At 46.3% G+C, this 15843-nt stretch overlaps 1 protein-coding gene across 2 annotated transcripts in view; it reads left to right on the top strand.

Moving 5' to 3' along the window:
• Etv5 (ETS variant transcription factor 5) overlaps positions 1–15843 on the top strand; it is a 58812-nt gene that overhangs the window by 34718 nt on the left and 8251 nt on the right. For both annotated transcript variants that reach the window (XM_085832129.1, XM_085832128.1), the window contains 4 exons: positions 2664–2923; positions 5147–5206; positions 11552–11620; positions 11778–11947. In XM_085832129.1, the coding sequence (XP_085688255.1) occupies positions 2664–2923; positions 5147–5206; positions 11552–11620; positions 11778–11947 (559 nt within the window). The remainder of the gene's footprint in view (positions 1–2663; positions 2924–5146; positions 5207–11551; positions 11621–11777; positions 11948–15843) is intronic.

Genomic DNA, 15843 nt, shown 5'->3' with positions numbered 1-15843 from the left:
TTGCAAATGTATACTTGTCGAGAGACCCTTGAAAGTTGGTCACTTGAAATGGCAGCGACTTTAAACTCAGGTGTCTGCTGAAGTGATAGGGCTGCACTAGCTAAGACATTCACTGTGGTGGGATGTGTTCAGAATGTTGGGCTGGCAAGTGAAATGCTTTTGTATCTTGGACAAAAGGACACCCATGTATCAAATTGCTCGGGGATCGTGTTGCGTTGTAGTGATTTTTATGGTGTATCTTGCAGGAGGATAGTAAAACCTCACCCAGGAGCAGTTCATGCTGCAAGCTGATCTCGGCAGTTTTATCTGTGCCCAGATCTCTGGTTTAAGTCTCCATGTTCTAGAAATCTGTTAGCACCTAATGACACAGATTGATTCAAATCCAACTACTTGGTTAAATCTATTAAAAAGAAGTGTGTCTTTTGTTTTTTTAATCTTAGCAATTCTGATGGGTGAGGTAGAATTTTACAGTAATGTAGTTTGTCTTTGTAGCTAAGGAGAGAGAGGACGCCTTGTAGCTCTCTTAGATGCATGTAGTTATTCTAGTCCACATTTAATGGGATCATTTGTTTTCTTGGTGTTTTGTTTAGTATTTGCTCTTAGTATATTCTATATACTAATCCTCTGGCAGGTACCACCTAGCAGGTGGCCTCTTCAGTCAACAATAGCTTCCTGCAGTGCAGAAACTTGAATTTCCTGGAGTCCCACTTTGATTGATGGCCTGATTTCCTGGATCACTCGAGTCCTATTCAGAAAATCCTTACCTAAGCCTGAATCCAGACCTGTACTCCCTACTTTTTCTTCTAGAGTTTGGGGTCTGACCTTGAGATCGAGGATCCATTTGATTTGGGTACAGGGTGAGAGGGAAGGGAAACGTTCTATATGGAGCTGTCTGGTTTGACCAACGCTGTTTATTTGTTAAAGATGTTGTCTTTTCTTCTGTGTGTGTGTGTGTGTGTGTGTGTGTGTGTGTGTTTTGTTTTTGTTTTTTCTTCCGTGACAGGGCTTCTCTGTATAGCCCTGGCTGTCCTGAAACTCACTCTGTAGACCAGGCTGGCCTCGAACTCCCGAAATCCCCCTGCCTCTGCCTCCCGAGTGCTGGGATCAAAGGCTTGTGCCACCACGCCCAGCTTTTTTTTTTTTTTTTTTAATATTTGTCAAATTTCAGGTATTATAGGAACAGGGACTTAATCTAGGGTCCTCCATTGATAAATGTGTCTGTTTTTATTCTATTAACATGCTGGCTTTTGGTTCTTACAGCTATGTCTAACTTGAAAGCAGACGTTTTATGTTTACTAGTACATATGTTAGTATTTTTCTTCACTGTTTTTCCTGTTTGTCGTAGTCATTGTTCTGTATGTGAAGAGACAGCATAACCAAGGAGACTCTGATGAAGCAAAGCATTTAATTGGGGCTTGCTTTTCGTTTCAGAGGTGCATTGTCCTTGTGGCAGAGAGCCTGGCGGCAAGCACACTTTTCTAGAGAAGTAGCTGAGAGCTGCATCCTGACCCATAGGCCTGGAGAGACTGGGTTTACTCTGGGCTTGTGAAACCTCAGAGCCCACCCCCCCCCCCCAATGACATACTTCCTCCAACAAGGCTTTTGCTTTTCTTTGTTTGCTTGTTTGTCTGTTTTTGTTTTTCCAGACAGGGTTTCTCTGTCCTACAACTCACTCTGTAGACCAGGCTGGCCTTACAGAGGCCACCTGTTCCAGGCTCCCCAGTGCTGGGATTAAAGGCATCCCCCACCCAGACCCATCTGAGGCCACACCTCTTAATCCTTTTAATCTTCCAGACCGAGCCATTGCCACTCCCTGGTGACTAAGCATTCAAATCTGGGAATCTGTGAGGGCCATTCTTATTCAAATTGCCACACTAAAATGCTGACCTTCAGTTACTCTTGAAAGGCTTAGATATACTCACCTTCAATCCTAGCATTTACAAGGAAGATCTGCAGTCATAGTGCGCCTCACTCAAATAAAAATAAAAGGCAGGTCGGTCGCCACCACATCGCCATTTTTACTGGATTCTGCTTCCGGCATTCTCTGGTTATTACAAATTCTGGTTTCCCTCCCACTTTGATTCTGCCCTTGTATATCTTGATGGTTTCTACTCTTAGTGAGGTAATTTATAAACGTCTTCTCCCACCCCTGAAATTGTACATAAGTTCTCATATACATTTGCTTCATAATGTGAAGTCTTTCATCCATAACATTTATGTTAGCATGTAGTGTAAAATGGAACCTAACCCTCCCTACACATCTGAAATGTTTTAACAGGTAATAAAAGGATTAAGAGTTCTTGATTTTTTTTTTTTTTTAAATTCAGTTTCTTTGATCTACCAATCAACTTTTCATTTCTTATAATTATGGTCATTTTATGATAATGTATCAATACCAAGTAAGTCCTTGGTTCTTTTCAAAAGTAGTTTGTGGGCCAGTGAGATGGAAGTGCAAGAGAGAACTGAATCCACAGAGTTTCTCAGGCTGTCACACGTGAGCCATGGCACACACATTGATAATAAACAACATTTTACATTAGTAAGAACTTTTTCATTTAGGAATTAATTTATCTTTTAAAAACCAGATGTGGTGGCTAATCCCTAATGCTGAATCATAGTCAGTGTTCATATGGTATTAAACAATATGCTTTTTTTCCTTACAGATTTCAGCGACAGCTGTCTGAGCCCAGCCATCCCTTCCCTCCTCAGTCAGGAGTTCCTGGAGATAGTCGCCCCAGCTACCACCGGCAGATGTCAGAGCCCATTGTCCCCGCAGCTCCGCCACCCCTTCAGGGATTCAAGCAGGAATACCATGACCCACTGTATGAACACGGGGTCCCTGGGATGCCTGGTCCTCCAGCACATGGATTCCAGTCACCCATGGGAATCAAGCAGGAGCCCCGAGATTACTGTGCTGACTCAGGTTAGCTTAAACTCACTACATTGGCGTCTATATTCTCATTTGGCTGTCTGATGAGCGTTGATCTGCTGTCTACGAGGATCTGAGGAAATCATCTAAGAATTGCCTTTAGGGACTGAAGATTGTAGCAACACAATATCCTGGGGTTCATGCCCAGCACTTCTAAAACCAAATAAACAACCCTCAAAGAGCTTAATGAATTAGTTAATTGTATTCAGAAGTGTGTAAGATACACCTAAGGCGAATCTGAAGCCTGCTGAGCCCACATTTGGGTGGTGCCCTACCCTTAAGTGTACCGGGCATAAGAAACACAATTTGGGTGTTTTAGCTTTGGGGCTTTGTTTTCAATACAGCAGACGCAGTATAATCATGAGAAAAGAGGTCACCTCTCAGACACAGTCCTGTGATTGAAATAAACCTTCTAAGAAGCACCTGCTGCTGTCCCACAGATGTGCTGAGTGCTCCCAGATTCTCTGAGGCGCTGTTTCCATTGGGCTGGTGCTATGTCCTGCAGAGGCTACTAGTCTGCACAGGGAGATGTGTAACCTGTGATGGTACCTGCTGTTTGCCTAGGAGCTTCAGCGTATTAAGTTGAGGCTGTTTGATCTCCTTCCTCTGTGTCTTGTGGACCAGACCCTGGAGGAAAGCCGACCAGGGAGAGTGTAAGCATTCCCACTCTTACCTTACAGTCAGGACTAAAATGACCTGGGAGTAGTTGGTGGGTTTTCTGCCGTTCACTGTGGACTTTTCTTAAGCCCCTTTGGAAGGTTGGAGCAGTCAGAGCTGAATGGCTCTTGTGGGTGCGGTGGGATATAGAGTCTGCTCTTGGTCTCTGAGATAACACCATGATTTAGAGAGAAACTAGTTTTGGGCAATCTGAGAAAGTAGGCCAGTGGAGACTGCTGATAGGTTACACAAATAAATTATCACTGAATTCCTTTTGAAGACTTTGAAACATATTTCTTGGAAGTCATGATATGATGGCCATATTTTTTTTTTTTTAGGACTGGAATTGACTTTAGTATATGTATAATATATATTATATACTATTCGCTTAGTTATGTGTGTGTGTCAGTGTATGTATATGTGAGTGCCCCAGGCCCCGTCCCCGTTCCTCTCAACCCCCCAACTGGAGCTAAAGATGGTTGTGAGCTGCTGGTGTGGGTGTTAGGAATTGAAGCTTAGGTCCTCTTGAAGAGCACTATGTTCATTCTTTTAACCACTGAGCCCTCTCCAGCCTGCTGGCGTTGACATTTTAATTTGGCCAGCCATTTTTCATCTCCTCCCATTCACTTGAGGAAAAGCAACAGATCCAATGGGGGTGAAAACATGCTTACCAAACTACAGCACCCACCCTGCCAGTTGTCATCCTGGCTGCAGAGCTTTAGCTCCACTAATCCCTCTGGCCTTAAATACCCTCACTCCAGGCAACAGAATTGGATGTGGCCTTCAGTGACCAGAGGAGCAGATTGAGAAAGAGCTAAGGCTCTTCCCCTCCCCATCTGGAAGCCTCTTTGACGGGCAGTTTCTTGTGTTCCTGTCAGCTTGCCCACCAAGTGCATTGATAACGGGTTCTGAGATGAGACGGAGCTTTTATCTCTTTGTCCTGTGCCTCTTGATGAGAAGGGTCCTGGTGGTTTGTGGTGTTTACCATATTGTTTATTAGCTTGGTCCATTTCCACAGACCAAGGCCTTAAAACACTTGACCTTTGTCTTAGGCTGATTCTTAGTTGCTGTCATAAACACTCATCAAAAGCAACCTGGTGGTGTAGGGAGTGGGACTGGAGGATTTGGCGTAGGGATGACGCACCATCATCATCGAGGGATGGATGCCAAGGCAAGAGCTGTTGCAGAGACCACGGAGGAGTGCCATGTACTGGCTTGGCTTTTCCTCTGGCTTACCCAGCCTACGTTCACACACACTCCAGGACCACCTGCCTTAGGCAGACACTTCCCACAGTAGGCCAGGACCCGACCCTTACAGTGATCGATCAGTCAGTAAAATGCGCCACACATGTGCCCACCAGCCCATCTTGCTTGGTGGACGGTCCCTCTTCCCAAGTAACTCAGACTTCTGTCAGGTTGACGAGAACTTGGTGCACATCCGTAGCTGTGAGGTTTCGGGCCTTGGCTGCCAGCGCCAGCGTGTGTGCTCTCTGCTGTTTCCAGCATCGTCTCTGCTGTTCTGTAGGGACCGTTGCTAAGAGTGCTGTGTTTTCCTTTCAGAAGTGCCTAACTGCCAGTCATCCTACATGAGAGGCGGGTATTTCTCCAGCAGCCATGAAGGTAAGGAGCTTGCTTTGTTCTTTTAAAATGAATTTATCTGGGGAGCAGGGCCAAAATGAAAGTGCAGCACACATGGAAGGATTTCCTCCTTCCTCTTTTTATTTATTTATTATTTTTTGATAATACACATGTTTAATTGAGGATTACCATTTCTAAGCTGAGCTGTAAGGTCTCAGTGGTTAGACTTTCCATAGTGCATGCTATGAGAGCTAAGTGAGTTACTTTGTATGTGGGCTTTGAGTCAAGACTTTTAAGCACTGAGAAACGCACTCATCATTTTCAATGGCAATGACCCTGACTTAGCAGAGTTCACAGGACAACATGAAGAAAAGGGGAACTTGCTGTTACACTTCCAGCTACGTCAGCCTAAACTGGTCCTTAGGGCTTACGTCAGGAAAGTTTAAGTGGGTCCAGGGACATTTTAGGAAAGAAATTATGGCCGAGGTTTTTTTTTTTTTTTTTTTAAGATTTATTTATTTATTATACTTATACAAGTACACTGTAGCCGTCTTCAGACACACCATAAGAGGGCATCATATCCTATGACAGATGGTTGTGAGCCACCATGTGGTTGCTGGGATTTGAACTTGGGACCTCAGGAAGAGCGGTCAGTGCTCTTAACTGCTGAGCCAGTTCTCCAGCCCTATGGCCGAGTTTTTGAATTTCACTTAATCTGGGTGGGTAGCGCTTCATTGTAATGATTATGTAATGGGTGGATGTCAGGTTAAAGCGAGAGGAAAGGCTCTCTGGAGTTCTTCCTTGGCCTTGAGAGTGCTTGAAGAGGGGGGCGGCTAGTGAAGGGCTGGTAGGCATAGGAAGGTCGGTAAAGCTATGCAGAGGTGAGCCGCTCACAAAACAGTACAGGGTGTGACAGTGACAGACAGCGTTTTCTAATCATAGAAACTATGAACAGCTATGAGGAAGAATACAAGGTGATCTGCCCACGAGCATTAATTAATGCCTTGATGTTTAATGAATGTATACAAAAGGCAGAGGTTCTCAATCTGTGGGTCGTGACCCCCAAGGGTGCCCCATAGCAGATATCCTGCATAGAGGATATATTTACATCAGGACTCGTAACAGTAGCAAGATTGCAGTTATAAAGTAGTGAGAGAATGTTATGGTTAGGGTTCAATACAACATGAGGGTCATAGCATTAGAAAGGCTGGGAACCACAAAAAAAGCTCTAGGGATAGACGAGAAGGCTCAGTATTATAAAGTGTTATAATTCTTTATATTAAAGTATTTATATATCAGTATTATACTGATGGGCTTCTGACTTCAGATTCCTACACTAGGGGAAAAGTTAATCATGGCAGCACTTGTGTAATCACAGCACTGGAAGAAAGGCAGGAGGATCCTAACACTAACCTAATTGGACTAAGAGTAATTTAAAACAGCCACAGTGCTGGGCTAGGGGTGGAGCTTGCCTGCCAATCAGGAAACCCTGGGATAGCTGTCTCAGTACAGCACATAACCAGGCACTGAGGCTAAGTGCCTATAACCTTAGGGCTCAGGAGGTGGAGGCGGGGTGAGCAGGAAGTCAAGGCCATCTTTTGCTACATTGTGACTTTAAACCTTGCCTGGGATACTTCACACCCTATCAAAAACAGAGTAACAGTTAGCAGGATGGTTTAGAAGTTAAAGGTTTTGCCAGACCTGCCCACAGGAGTATGATCATCAGGATTCACATGGTGTGGGAAGAGAAGAGTTGAGCCGTCAAAGCTGCAGAGAGCATTTGCAGAACACATAGATAGCCCCTACGTGAATGGATGATATTGGCGAAGCAGTCAGTCTATTTGATGGGCAAGAGCCTTTTGGGATCTCAGAAGATGTTTGTGATCTGCAAAGCCTTGAGAGGTAGACTCTCTGCCAGGCAGTGTGGTAGGGTCAGGATGGCCTTTCCCAACACTGAGACTGGGAAGTGTGCCTTTCCTTAGAGTGGATCCCAGAAATTGGTTTTGCTTTCTGAACCTATCTGTCCACATCAGTGTCTTACCATCAGTCCGACTCCCCCAGACCAGTGGCACAGACTTCTCTGGGAACTTGGATCAACAGATTCTCAAGAGCTACTGGATATAACGCTCCAACGTGGAGTCCAGCAGTCTCAGTTTTCAAGTTGGAAAATCACCCTCGATCTCAGGTGTACTTACTAGACCCGAGGGAGCTTTCTAAAGTTCTGATGCTGAGACTTCACCCTAAGACCGAGGTTCCCGACCTTCCTAATGCTTTCAATACACTTCCTCATGTTACGGTGACCTACCCCCACCCTCCAGAAAATTATTTTTGTTATTTCTTCGTAACAGTGATTTTGCTACTGTTATGATTTGTAATGTAAATATCTTTTTCCTGATGAGCTCAGGTGAGCCCTGTGAACAACCCCGGAAAGGTCGGGCCTCTCAGGATGAGAGCCACTGCCAGAAGTGGCTAGAGTCCCAAATTCCTGTGTACCTGGGGCTGAAAGCACCTGACTGCAGTGTTTTAGGCATTAGTGCTCAAGCATCGGGTGTTCCTTACGAGTGACGAGTTGTCCAGAGGGCTTTCTTGAGTAGGCAGCTGCCCCCAGCTGCATTAGACCAGGGCGGCTTACCCCGCCACCGTGTGCCCTGCGATATTCTCAGAGTGTCCAGACGTGAGCAGGCGGGCTGTCTGCTGAACTGCTGGCTGTGTAGACACAGCTGTGCAGGGCTGCGTCCGGATTCCACGCTGTCTCTGGAGAGGCAGTTGATGGTGTCTGTGCAGCAGGCACATGAGGAGGGAGCAGAGCAGAGAGGGAGGCAAACATGCCGTATAATTACAACATTTAGCAAAGAGCATGCTCTTAAGGGAAATATTTTTAGCAAGATTTTGGGTTGCTGACTACATAGAGACCATCTTGTGAAGTCACCTCCGCCCTCCAACCTATTCCTTTGCCCAGTTGACCGCACACTGAAAAAGTAAATTTCAAAGAAGCCAGCGTTTTTAAACTGCTCTAAATTATCTCGGCCTGGTTTTTCTCTCCTTCCTTTACAGTCTTGAACCACAGATGCCTAGGAAACAGTTATCAAAACAAGTGTTTCTGATTGGCATCTCTGATTGCTCAGATAGCCGTCCCGCCGCGGGTCCTCACCTGGAATCCTTGTGCGATATTTTGCATGTTTGCGTTTCACTTCGCCCTTCCTTCCTACACCTTTGTTTGAGCAAGCAGATGGTGTGTGGCCACAACAGAAATAACTGTTGATGCAAACTCAGCTGACTGGTTACCAGAAACCTCTTCCAGGTGTTGTAGAGGACGACAGCAACTAGAAACTACAAAATGTTCCTTATGATCCTTTGAAAACCAAAGCAAGAATTTAATCTAGTCTTGTGTGGTTATTGGATGAATTATCTTTACCTTAGTGGGGGCCAGGAGGGGGGCCGATGAAAGTTAACACGACACAGTTGACAGGTGTGTAAACTTTAAATCGTGGCCGATGTTCACTCACAATGACTTTATAACAAGACTGATTAAAACAGTACTGGAATATCAAAACCCATATGGAAGGTGGGAAATAGATCACCTCCTGGCAGCGAAGGCTCCAGAGCGTGACGCAGAATGAATTATGTCTTGCTGATAATGTGAAGTGCACCAGGTTGTCATAAAAGTCAGTTTGCCAGGTGTTGTGCACACACCTATATGGTCCTAACACTTGGGAGGCGGGGGGCAGGAAGGTGGGGAGTTTAAGGTCCTCCTTAAGTATATGGGGAGTTCAGGGTAGCCTATGCTACATGACACCCTGTCTTAAAGGGGAAAAAATGTCAACATTGTTTGCCTCAGTTGTCAGGTGCTAATTGAATGCTTATTACAATAAGCATACATGTAAGGTGTTGAGAGAACACTAAGATGCTTAGGGTGTGGCCCTTCTTATCCTTGAGAAGTCCTGCTCTGTGGCAGGCACATGTCAAGATTACAGTTCTCAGACTCATTGGGCTTGGTTGGTTGGTTTTGAGGCATGGTCTCACTATTCCTGCTCCTGTGTGAATGAGGCTGCCTGGAGCTCAGCTCTGTCTGCCTCTGCCTGCCGAGTGCTGGCCGGGACGGGTCTGCCTCTGCCTGCCGAGTGCTGGCCTGGGTGGGTGGCTCATTCAGCTGCTTTAACACTGCTTGCTCTCAATCTGTGATTGTTTTTTTCTCTAAGTGTTATTTATTACACACTTGTTCCAAAAGCCATCCTTACACTCTGTCGTGAAGAGGGAGCTGCGGATCAATAGAACAGACTGCACAGTAACTCATTAAATCCTTACAACAGTATCAATGAGGAGAGCCGAACACTGGGATTCAGCTGTTCCAAGCCACACAACTAATGGGGTCGACCTGCCTGGCTCAGCCCACACTCCTTAATTCCAATGCTAAACTGTCATTAGTTTTATTATTATTAGTATTATTATTATTATTAGCTTCCTTCTTTAAGTTGAGATGTACACTCATAAAAACAAGGTCCTATCTTATCTACACACACTGGCACAAAATATTTACTGGACTCGATAAGAAAAAAGTGTCAGAGCCGGGCGTGGTGGCGCACGCCTTTAATCCCAGCACTCGGGAGGCAGAGGCAGGCGGATTTCTGAGTTCGAGGCCAGCCTGGTCTACAAAGTGAGTTCCAGGACAGCCAGGGCTATACAGAGAAACCCTGTCTTGAAAAACCAAAAAAAGAAAGAAAAAAAGAAAAAAGTATCAATTAAATAGACTTGTCAAATTGTGTGTGTGTGTCTGGGTGCTTTGCCTGTATACATGGCTGTGTGCACACAGTGCACGCAGAAGCCAGAAGAGGAACGTGGATTCCCCAGGAATTAGTTACAGACAGTTGCTGAGCCACCATGTGGGGACTGGGAATTACACCCGGGTCCTCTGGTACAGTAGCCAGTGCTCTTGACAATTGAGCCATTTCTCCAGCCCATATATGATGTAGTTAATTTAAACAGAAAAACCATGCCTGGGACTAGAGACAGAAAGACGAATGACATCAAAAGAGTCTGCCTCCCCCATTGCACCAAGTTTTCGAGGCCCCGACATATTCAGAAGGTGCCAGGCCTGATTTTGAAGAAGCCTGGGATAGCAAGAGAGGGATCACATCTGGGCATGCTGACTTGTGAGGTTTTCATGTCACTGAGTCCCCTATCCCCTCTGCATATCCAGCCAGGTGTCAACCAGGGACTAAGCCAGAGAAGAGAGCCCAGGGATGAAGGACTGTATTGATAACTCTGAGGCAGGGAAATCCCCATCAGGGACCTGTTGGCTGCCTTGGGCGTGAACCACTAATCTGTTGAGGAGTGGGAGGCTGACCAGCTGATAGCCCACAGTCACAGCTGCTGGCAGCTCATATGTGGTGGGTGTATGGCCATCCTTTCTCCTGGCCTGTTAACCTTGTTCTTTAGCCATTTAGTTTTATGTGTCTTGGACCATCTGGTTCCCACTTTTTCTTTTCTCTTTCCCTCTCTCACCTACTCTGGTTTTATAAGACAGTGTTTCTCTGTGTATTCCTGGCTGTCCTCAAACTCAGAGATCCACCTGCCTGGTTCCCCAATACTGGGAGTAAAGGCGTACATACCACTGCCCAGCCTCGGTTCCAATTTTTGACCCCTTCACTGTCCCATGAGTGATTCTTTGATTCTTTCTGCTGTGTTTGGGGACAGTGCTCCAACTTGTTTGGTGTGTGCTGCTCTTAATCTTCTGTGGACCTGTGTCTTTGCCCGTTTTCTTCTCCTTCTGTGCTTCTGCTGTAGCCCATGGAGTGTGTAGAGAGACAAGTCTGTGAGGAAGGTTGAGTTAATATTAGCTGAGAGGAAAAGGCCAGCACTCTACACGAATGGAACAACGCTAGCAAGCTAGGCTGACCAGAGCAGACACTGGCCCCTGCAAACTGTATAAGATGTGAGGGAGCCTACTGTGATTCATTGGTTCCTTCTGCCAGAGCCCTTTTAGTAGGCACTGATTCTGCCCTCGCAGAGGACAAGGTAGTGACGTTAGAACTCAAATACGTGAGTCCTTTGGAAGTCTCTGAAAATTCAGCCTGGCGTCGGCACAACAGTAAGACTATGGAACCAAAAATTAAACAGTCTGGGCCAGTGAGAGCCGTTCACAGGAAACGCACCTTACATCCTGAGTTCAGGTTCCCTGAGCCCCTGTGAAAGGGAAAAGAGAAATGACCCCAGAGAGCTATCCTCTGACCTCCACACGTATGTGCCCTTGAACACATTGTGCACACAGGATAAAAATAAAACATTGTTGGTTTTTATTTAAGTAAAAGAATGCTCCTACAGTCTTTAGTTTTTCGTACAGCACAGCATCTGTTGATCAGTATGGTCTCTGTCTATAAACTCTTTCAGGATTCCCGTATGAAAAGGACCCCAGGCTGTACTTTGATGATACTTGCGTGGTGCCTGAGAGACTGGAAGGTAAGACGCCCGCCCATCTGAGGGTCCATGCTAAGTGAGAGGGTTGGCGATGTCAGAGAGCCTCAGTCAGTCCCACCACGTTCAATGACCAGTAGCCACTGCTTCCCTTGCAAGTCCTCAGCCGAAATAATTGCATGCGCACCCCTGTCCCACACAGGCAAAGTCAAGCAGGAGCCCACCATGTATCGAGAGGGGCCCCCTTATCAGAGACGAGGCTCTCTGCAGCTGTGGCAGTTCCTCGTCACCCTCCTGGATGACCCAGCCAATGCCCACTTCATTGCCTGGACTGGCCGAGGCATGGAATTTAAGCTCATAGAACCGGAAGAGGTGAGTCCGGGTATCTCCATTACTTTCCTGTTGATGTATTATGGCTTACAGTTTCAGTTTTAAATTTTTTTTTTTTTTTTTTTGGTTTTTTCGAGACAGGGTTTCTCTGTATAGCCCTGGCTGTCCTGGAACTCACTTTGTAGCCCAGGCTGGCCTCGAACTCAGAAATCCGCCTGCCTCTGCCTCCCGAGTGCTGGGATTAAAGGCGTGCGCCACCACGCCCGGCTCAGTTTTAAATTTTAAAGTATTTATTTTGTGTGTGCTTATGTGCGGATACCTGGCCCGTATGTAGGTGTGTTGTGTGTGTACAGTGCCCATGGAAGCCAGGAAACGGCATTGGATCCCCTGGAGTTGCAGGTGGTGGTTTTACTCTGTGGGTGCTGGGAACCTAACATGGGTCTTCTGCAAGAGCAGAGAGCTTTTATTTAACTGCTGAGCCATCTTTCTAGCCATCTCTTTGTAGGATGCTGGTTGTTGGAGTGAGTGTTACTAGTCTGCGTTGCTGTGGTAAAGCACCATGATCAAAGGATATTGGGGCTGTTTGTTTCTGGTTTGGTTTTGGTTTATACTTCACATCATTGTTCATCAACCAAGCTCAGGGCAGGAGCTTAAACAGTGCAGGAACCTGGAAGCAAGAGCTGACACAGAAGCCACGAAGAAGTGTTGCTTAATGGCTTGCTCCCCCTAACTTGCTCAGCCTACTTATAAAAGCCAAGGGGGTCCCCACCCACCATAGAATGGGTTCTCCCACGCCAATTAAGAAAATGCTGTACAGCAGCGGTCCTCAACCTTCTAAATGCTGCAACCCCCCCCCCCCATACCTCCTGTTGTGGTGACCCTGGCCATAATTTTTTTTTAAAGGTTTATTTATTTATTATATGTAAGTATACTGTAGCTATCTTCAGACACTCCAGAAGAGGGCACCAGATCTCATTACGGATGGTTGTGAGCCACCATGTGGTTGCTGGGATTTGAACTCAGGACCTTTGGAAGAGCAGTCGGGTGCTCTTACCTGCTGAGCCATCGCACCAGCCCCCATAAAATTATTTTTTGTTGCTACTTCATAACTATAATTTTGCTTCTCTAATGAATCGTAATGTCACTATCCAATATGTCGATGGTCTTAGGGGACCCCAGTGAAAGGGTCGTCCACAAGGTTGAGAGTCACTATTCAGCAAGCTTGCCTGCAGCCCGGCTTTGATGGAGGCATTTTCTCCATCTCTCCTCCTCCATGACTATCTGGTGTAAAGTTGACATAAAACGAGACAGCACACCAGTAGTTAAAGGAAGGACATGAACTTCCGTTATTATTTAATAGAAAAAGAAACTTCGTTGCCATCTTTTTTGCCCAGCGCTATTAACAGAAAGCCCTAAGACAGAACTAGCTTCTTGTCAGTGAAAAAGGTGCTACTGTAGGCCCTCTCTCCTGAACACATTCAGCATAGAGCATGTAAGCAGGTTGTTAGTGTAACCCATTTCAAAGGGAGCAGCTTTCATTTCTATTTGGCTTAGAGTTTAAAAAGTTAAAGATGGAGAAGATGCACACACATCCCCACTCTCACTGGCAGACCTATCCTTTTAATAGTGTGTGGTCAGACAACCGCTGTCCCGGAGTTGGGTACTGTAAAAATGGGAACTGCACTCCTGGGAAGCACTCCATTAAGGTCTGTAGAGTTAGCAGCAGGAGGTGACACCCAGACACTCTGTTTGGAAGGACATGGTCTGAAAGCTGATAGGGAGAAAGAGAAAAAAGTGGATTAGAAACGAGGTGGGGGTGGGGAGGATGACCTTGCACTGGTTCAACATGGCAGGCCTCATTTAAAGTGGTAAAAATCATACAGAGAGTGGGGGCTGGGGGAAGGCTCAGTAAAAATGCCAGCCACAACAAGAGTGAAGGCTGCAGCGTGTATCTCCAACACCCATATCTGTGATGCCAACAGTCAGGGATTCAAGACAGGCAGATCCCTGGAGCTCATTGGTTGTCCAGCCTAATCAAATAGATGAGGTCCAGGTCTAGAGAGAGGACTGATCTCAAAGAATAAAGTAGGGGACAGCTGAGGAAGATACCCAGCTTGTCTCTCTGGCCTCTGAATGAACATAACAGCGCATACATACTTGTGTGCACATATAAATGTGATATTCCCTGTGGCCTGTTTACTTACGAAAATACTGTCAGCGTGGAATGCTGCAGACAGCCTCTGATTGTGCTCAGTTGTGTAGAGATAGAGAGGCTCAGCCTCCTGTCACGGAGAAGACTCCCACGTAGGCCCATTCCTCCCTCACTGGCTTCCTAGTAACATGGCCTGGTTTACCACGTGAGGCTCAGCGATAGAACAGCACCTTGCTTGACTCATGGAGGCCTTTTGAAAGGAAAGTAAGCCTGTTTTGTGGGCAGCCCTTATTGATTGATCTCATTCCACAAACAGGAGCTTTTATGACTTTATTGCCACCGCCTGGGGCCTGAGCGCAGGCTGTCTAGCTGCAGGTAAACCTGGTTATGAGCCTCTGTAAGGCTGTTATTGAATCTTCCACCCTCCTGCCAGCGGTAAGGGAAAGGGTGAACATATGGCAGAGGGCTCCTGCTTTCTTACTTAATGAAGGAGCTACTATTAACGCAGAATGCTCCTAAATACCAAGTGGCTTCAAGTCACATGTGAAGCCTATGATGGCCCTGAGCCTCTCTCTCTCTCTGTTGATTGAGTAGCGTTATTATGGCTGTTATCATCGTCATCATCACTATTGCATTTTCATTGTGGGGATGGCTCAGTAAGTCTGCACGTGTTGCAACCCACAGGAGTGAATTCTCTCTTCCTATCATGGTCCAGGAGATGCCTCCTGGTGCCTCTGCCCACTGAGCCATCCTCCCTTCCACCAGCCTTGTTTCTTTAGTGGCTGCTTTTTTTTTTTTTTTTTTTTCCCTCCTCTGGACACTGAGATTCATTTTTGAGCTTCATATGGGGTGCTTTGCAGTCTTTGGAGCCCTTAGCCTTGGCCTGTGCAATGTGTGCATTTTCTCCTGCTGTTCTTTGTATAGCGGTGTGGACCCTGTCCTTGTTCATGTCAGAAAGATACCACCAACTCCTGGGGAAAAGCTGTTAAGAAGTTGTCGTGGGGGAACTTAAAGGGTGAAGCAGAGGAGGAAGCTGTTGGGGATGTAATTGTAGGCAGCTGTGTGGCTGAGTAGTGCACTCTGGGTAATTATCCATAATATCCATTACACTGTGCATGGAAATTGTGGTTTTAGAACTGCGTTTTGGCAGGCCCCCTAATCAAATGTCTTTTGATAGTCATCCAGCTTCGCACCCTCTCAATTATGACTGACTCGGCTTTAATCTGGAGCCATTTTAACTGTGAGTCGGCATCAATGTGAATATTGGGGGGAGAGGGGGACAGGGTTGTATGTTGAACGTGTGGCAGATCAGTGATGCCATAGGAGGTTTTAAAAGCTGGTGTTGCTAGAAAGAGCCTCTCCTTGTTCTGTGACTGTGTGCTTGCTCTTTGAAAAGGAATAGGTGAGTCCCCTGTTGTCCCTCCCTCATCCCCTCCCCCTCTAGCCTCAGCTCCCAAAATGTACATTCTCTAACTTCGGAAGCGGAAAGGAGTGAGCTGGCAGTGTGCTCTCTTGCCTGCTCCTCCTACCACCAAATAGGGACTGCCTGAATCTCCAGCTCATCACACGTTGCTATAGAGGGAGCGCTGTGGCGAGGCCACTGAATCATAGGGCACCGGCCTGGTGGATGAGTCAGTAACCATAGCTACCAGAGCAGCTTTGAGATCTGCACATACACAAAACCTCTCCAGTAAGCACTGACAGCGGAGAGGTCACTACTCAAGCCGAAGACTAGGCAAAATTGTTTTCTACCACAGAGTGGAGTAAAGAGACTGGCAGCTGCCGT

Source organism: Mus caroli, unplaced genomic scaffold (assembly GCF_978045245.1).
Source record: "Mus caroli unplaced genomic scaffold, Mus_caroli_1 scaffold_17, whole genome shotgun sequence".
NCBI lineage: Eukaryota > Metazoa > Chordata > Mammalia > Rodentia > Muridae > Mus > Mus caroli.
The sequence above is the reverse complement of the archived record's forward strand: the minus strand, read 5'-3'. Positions and strand labels throughout refer to the sequence as shown.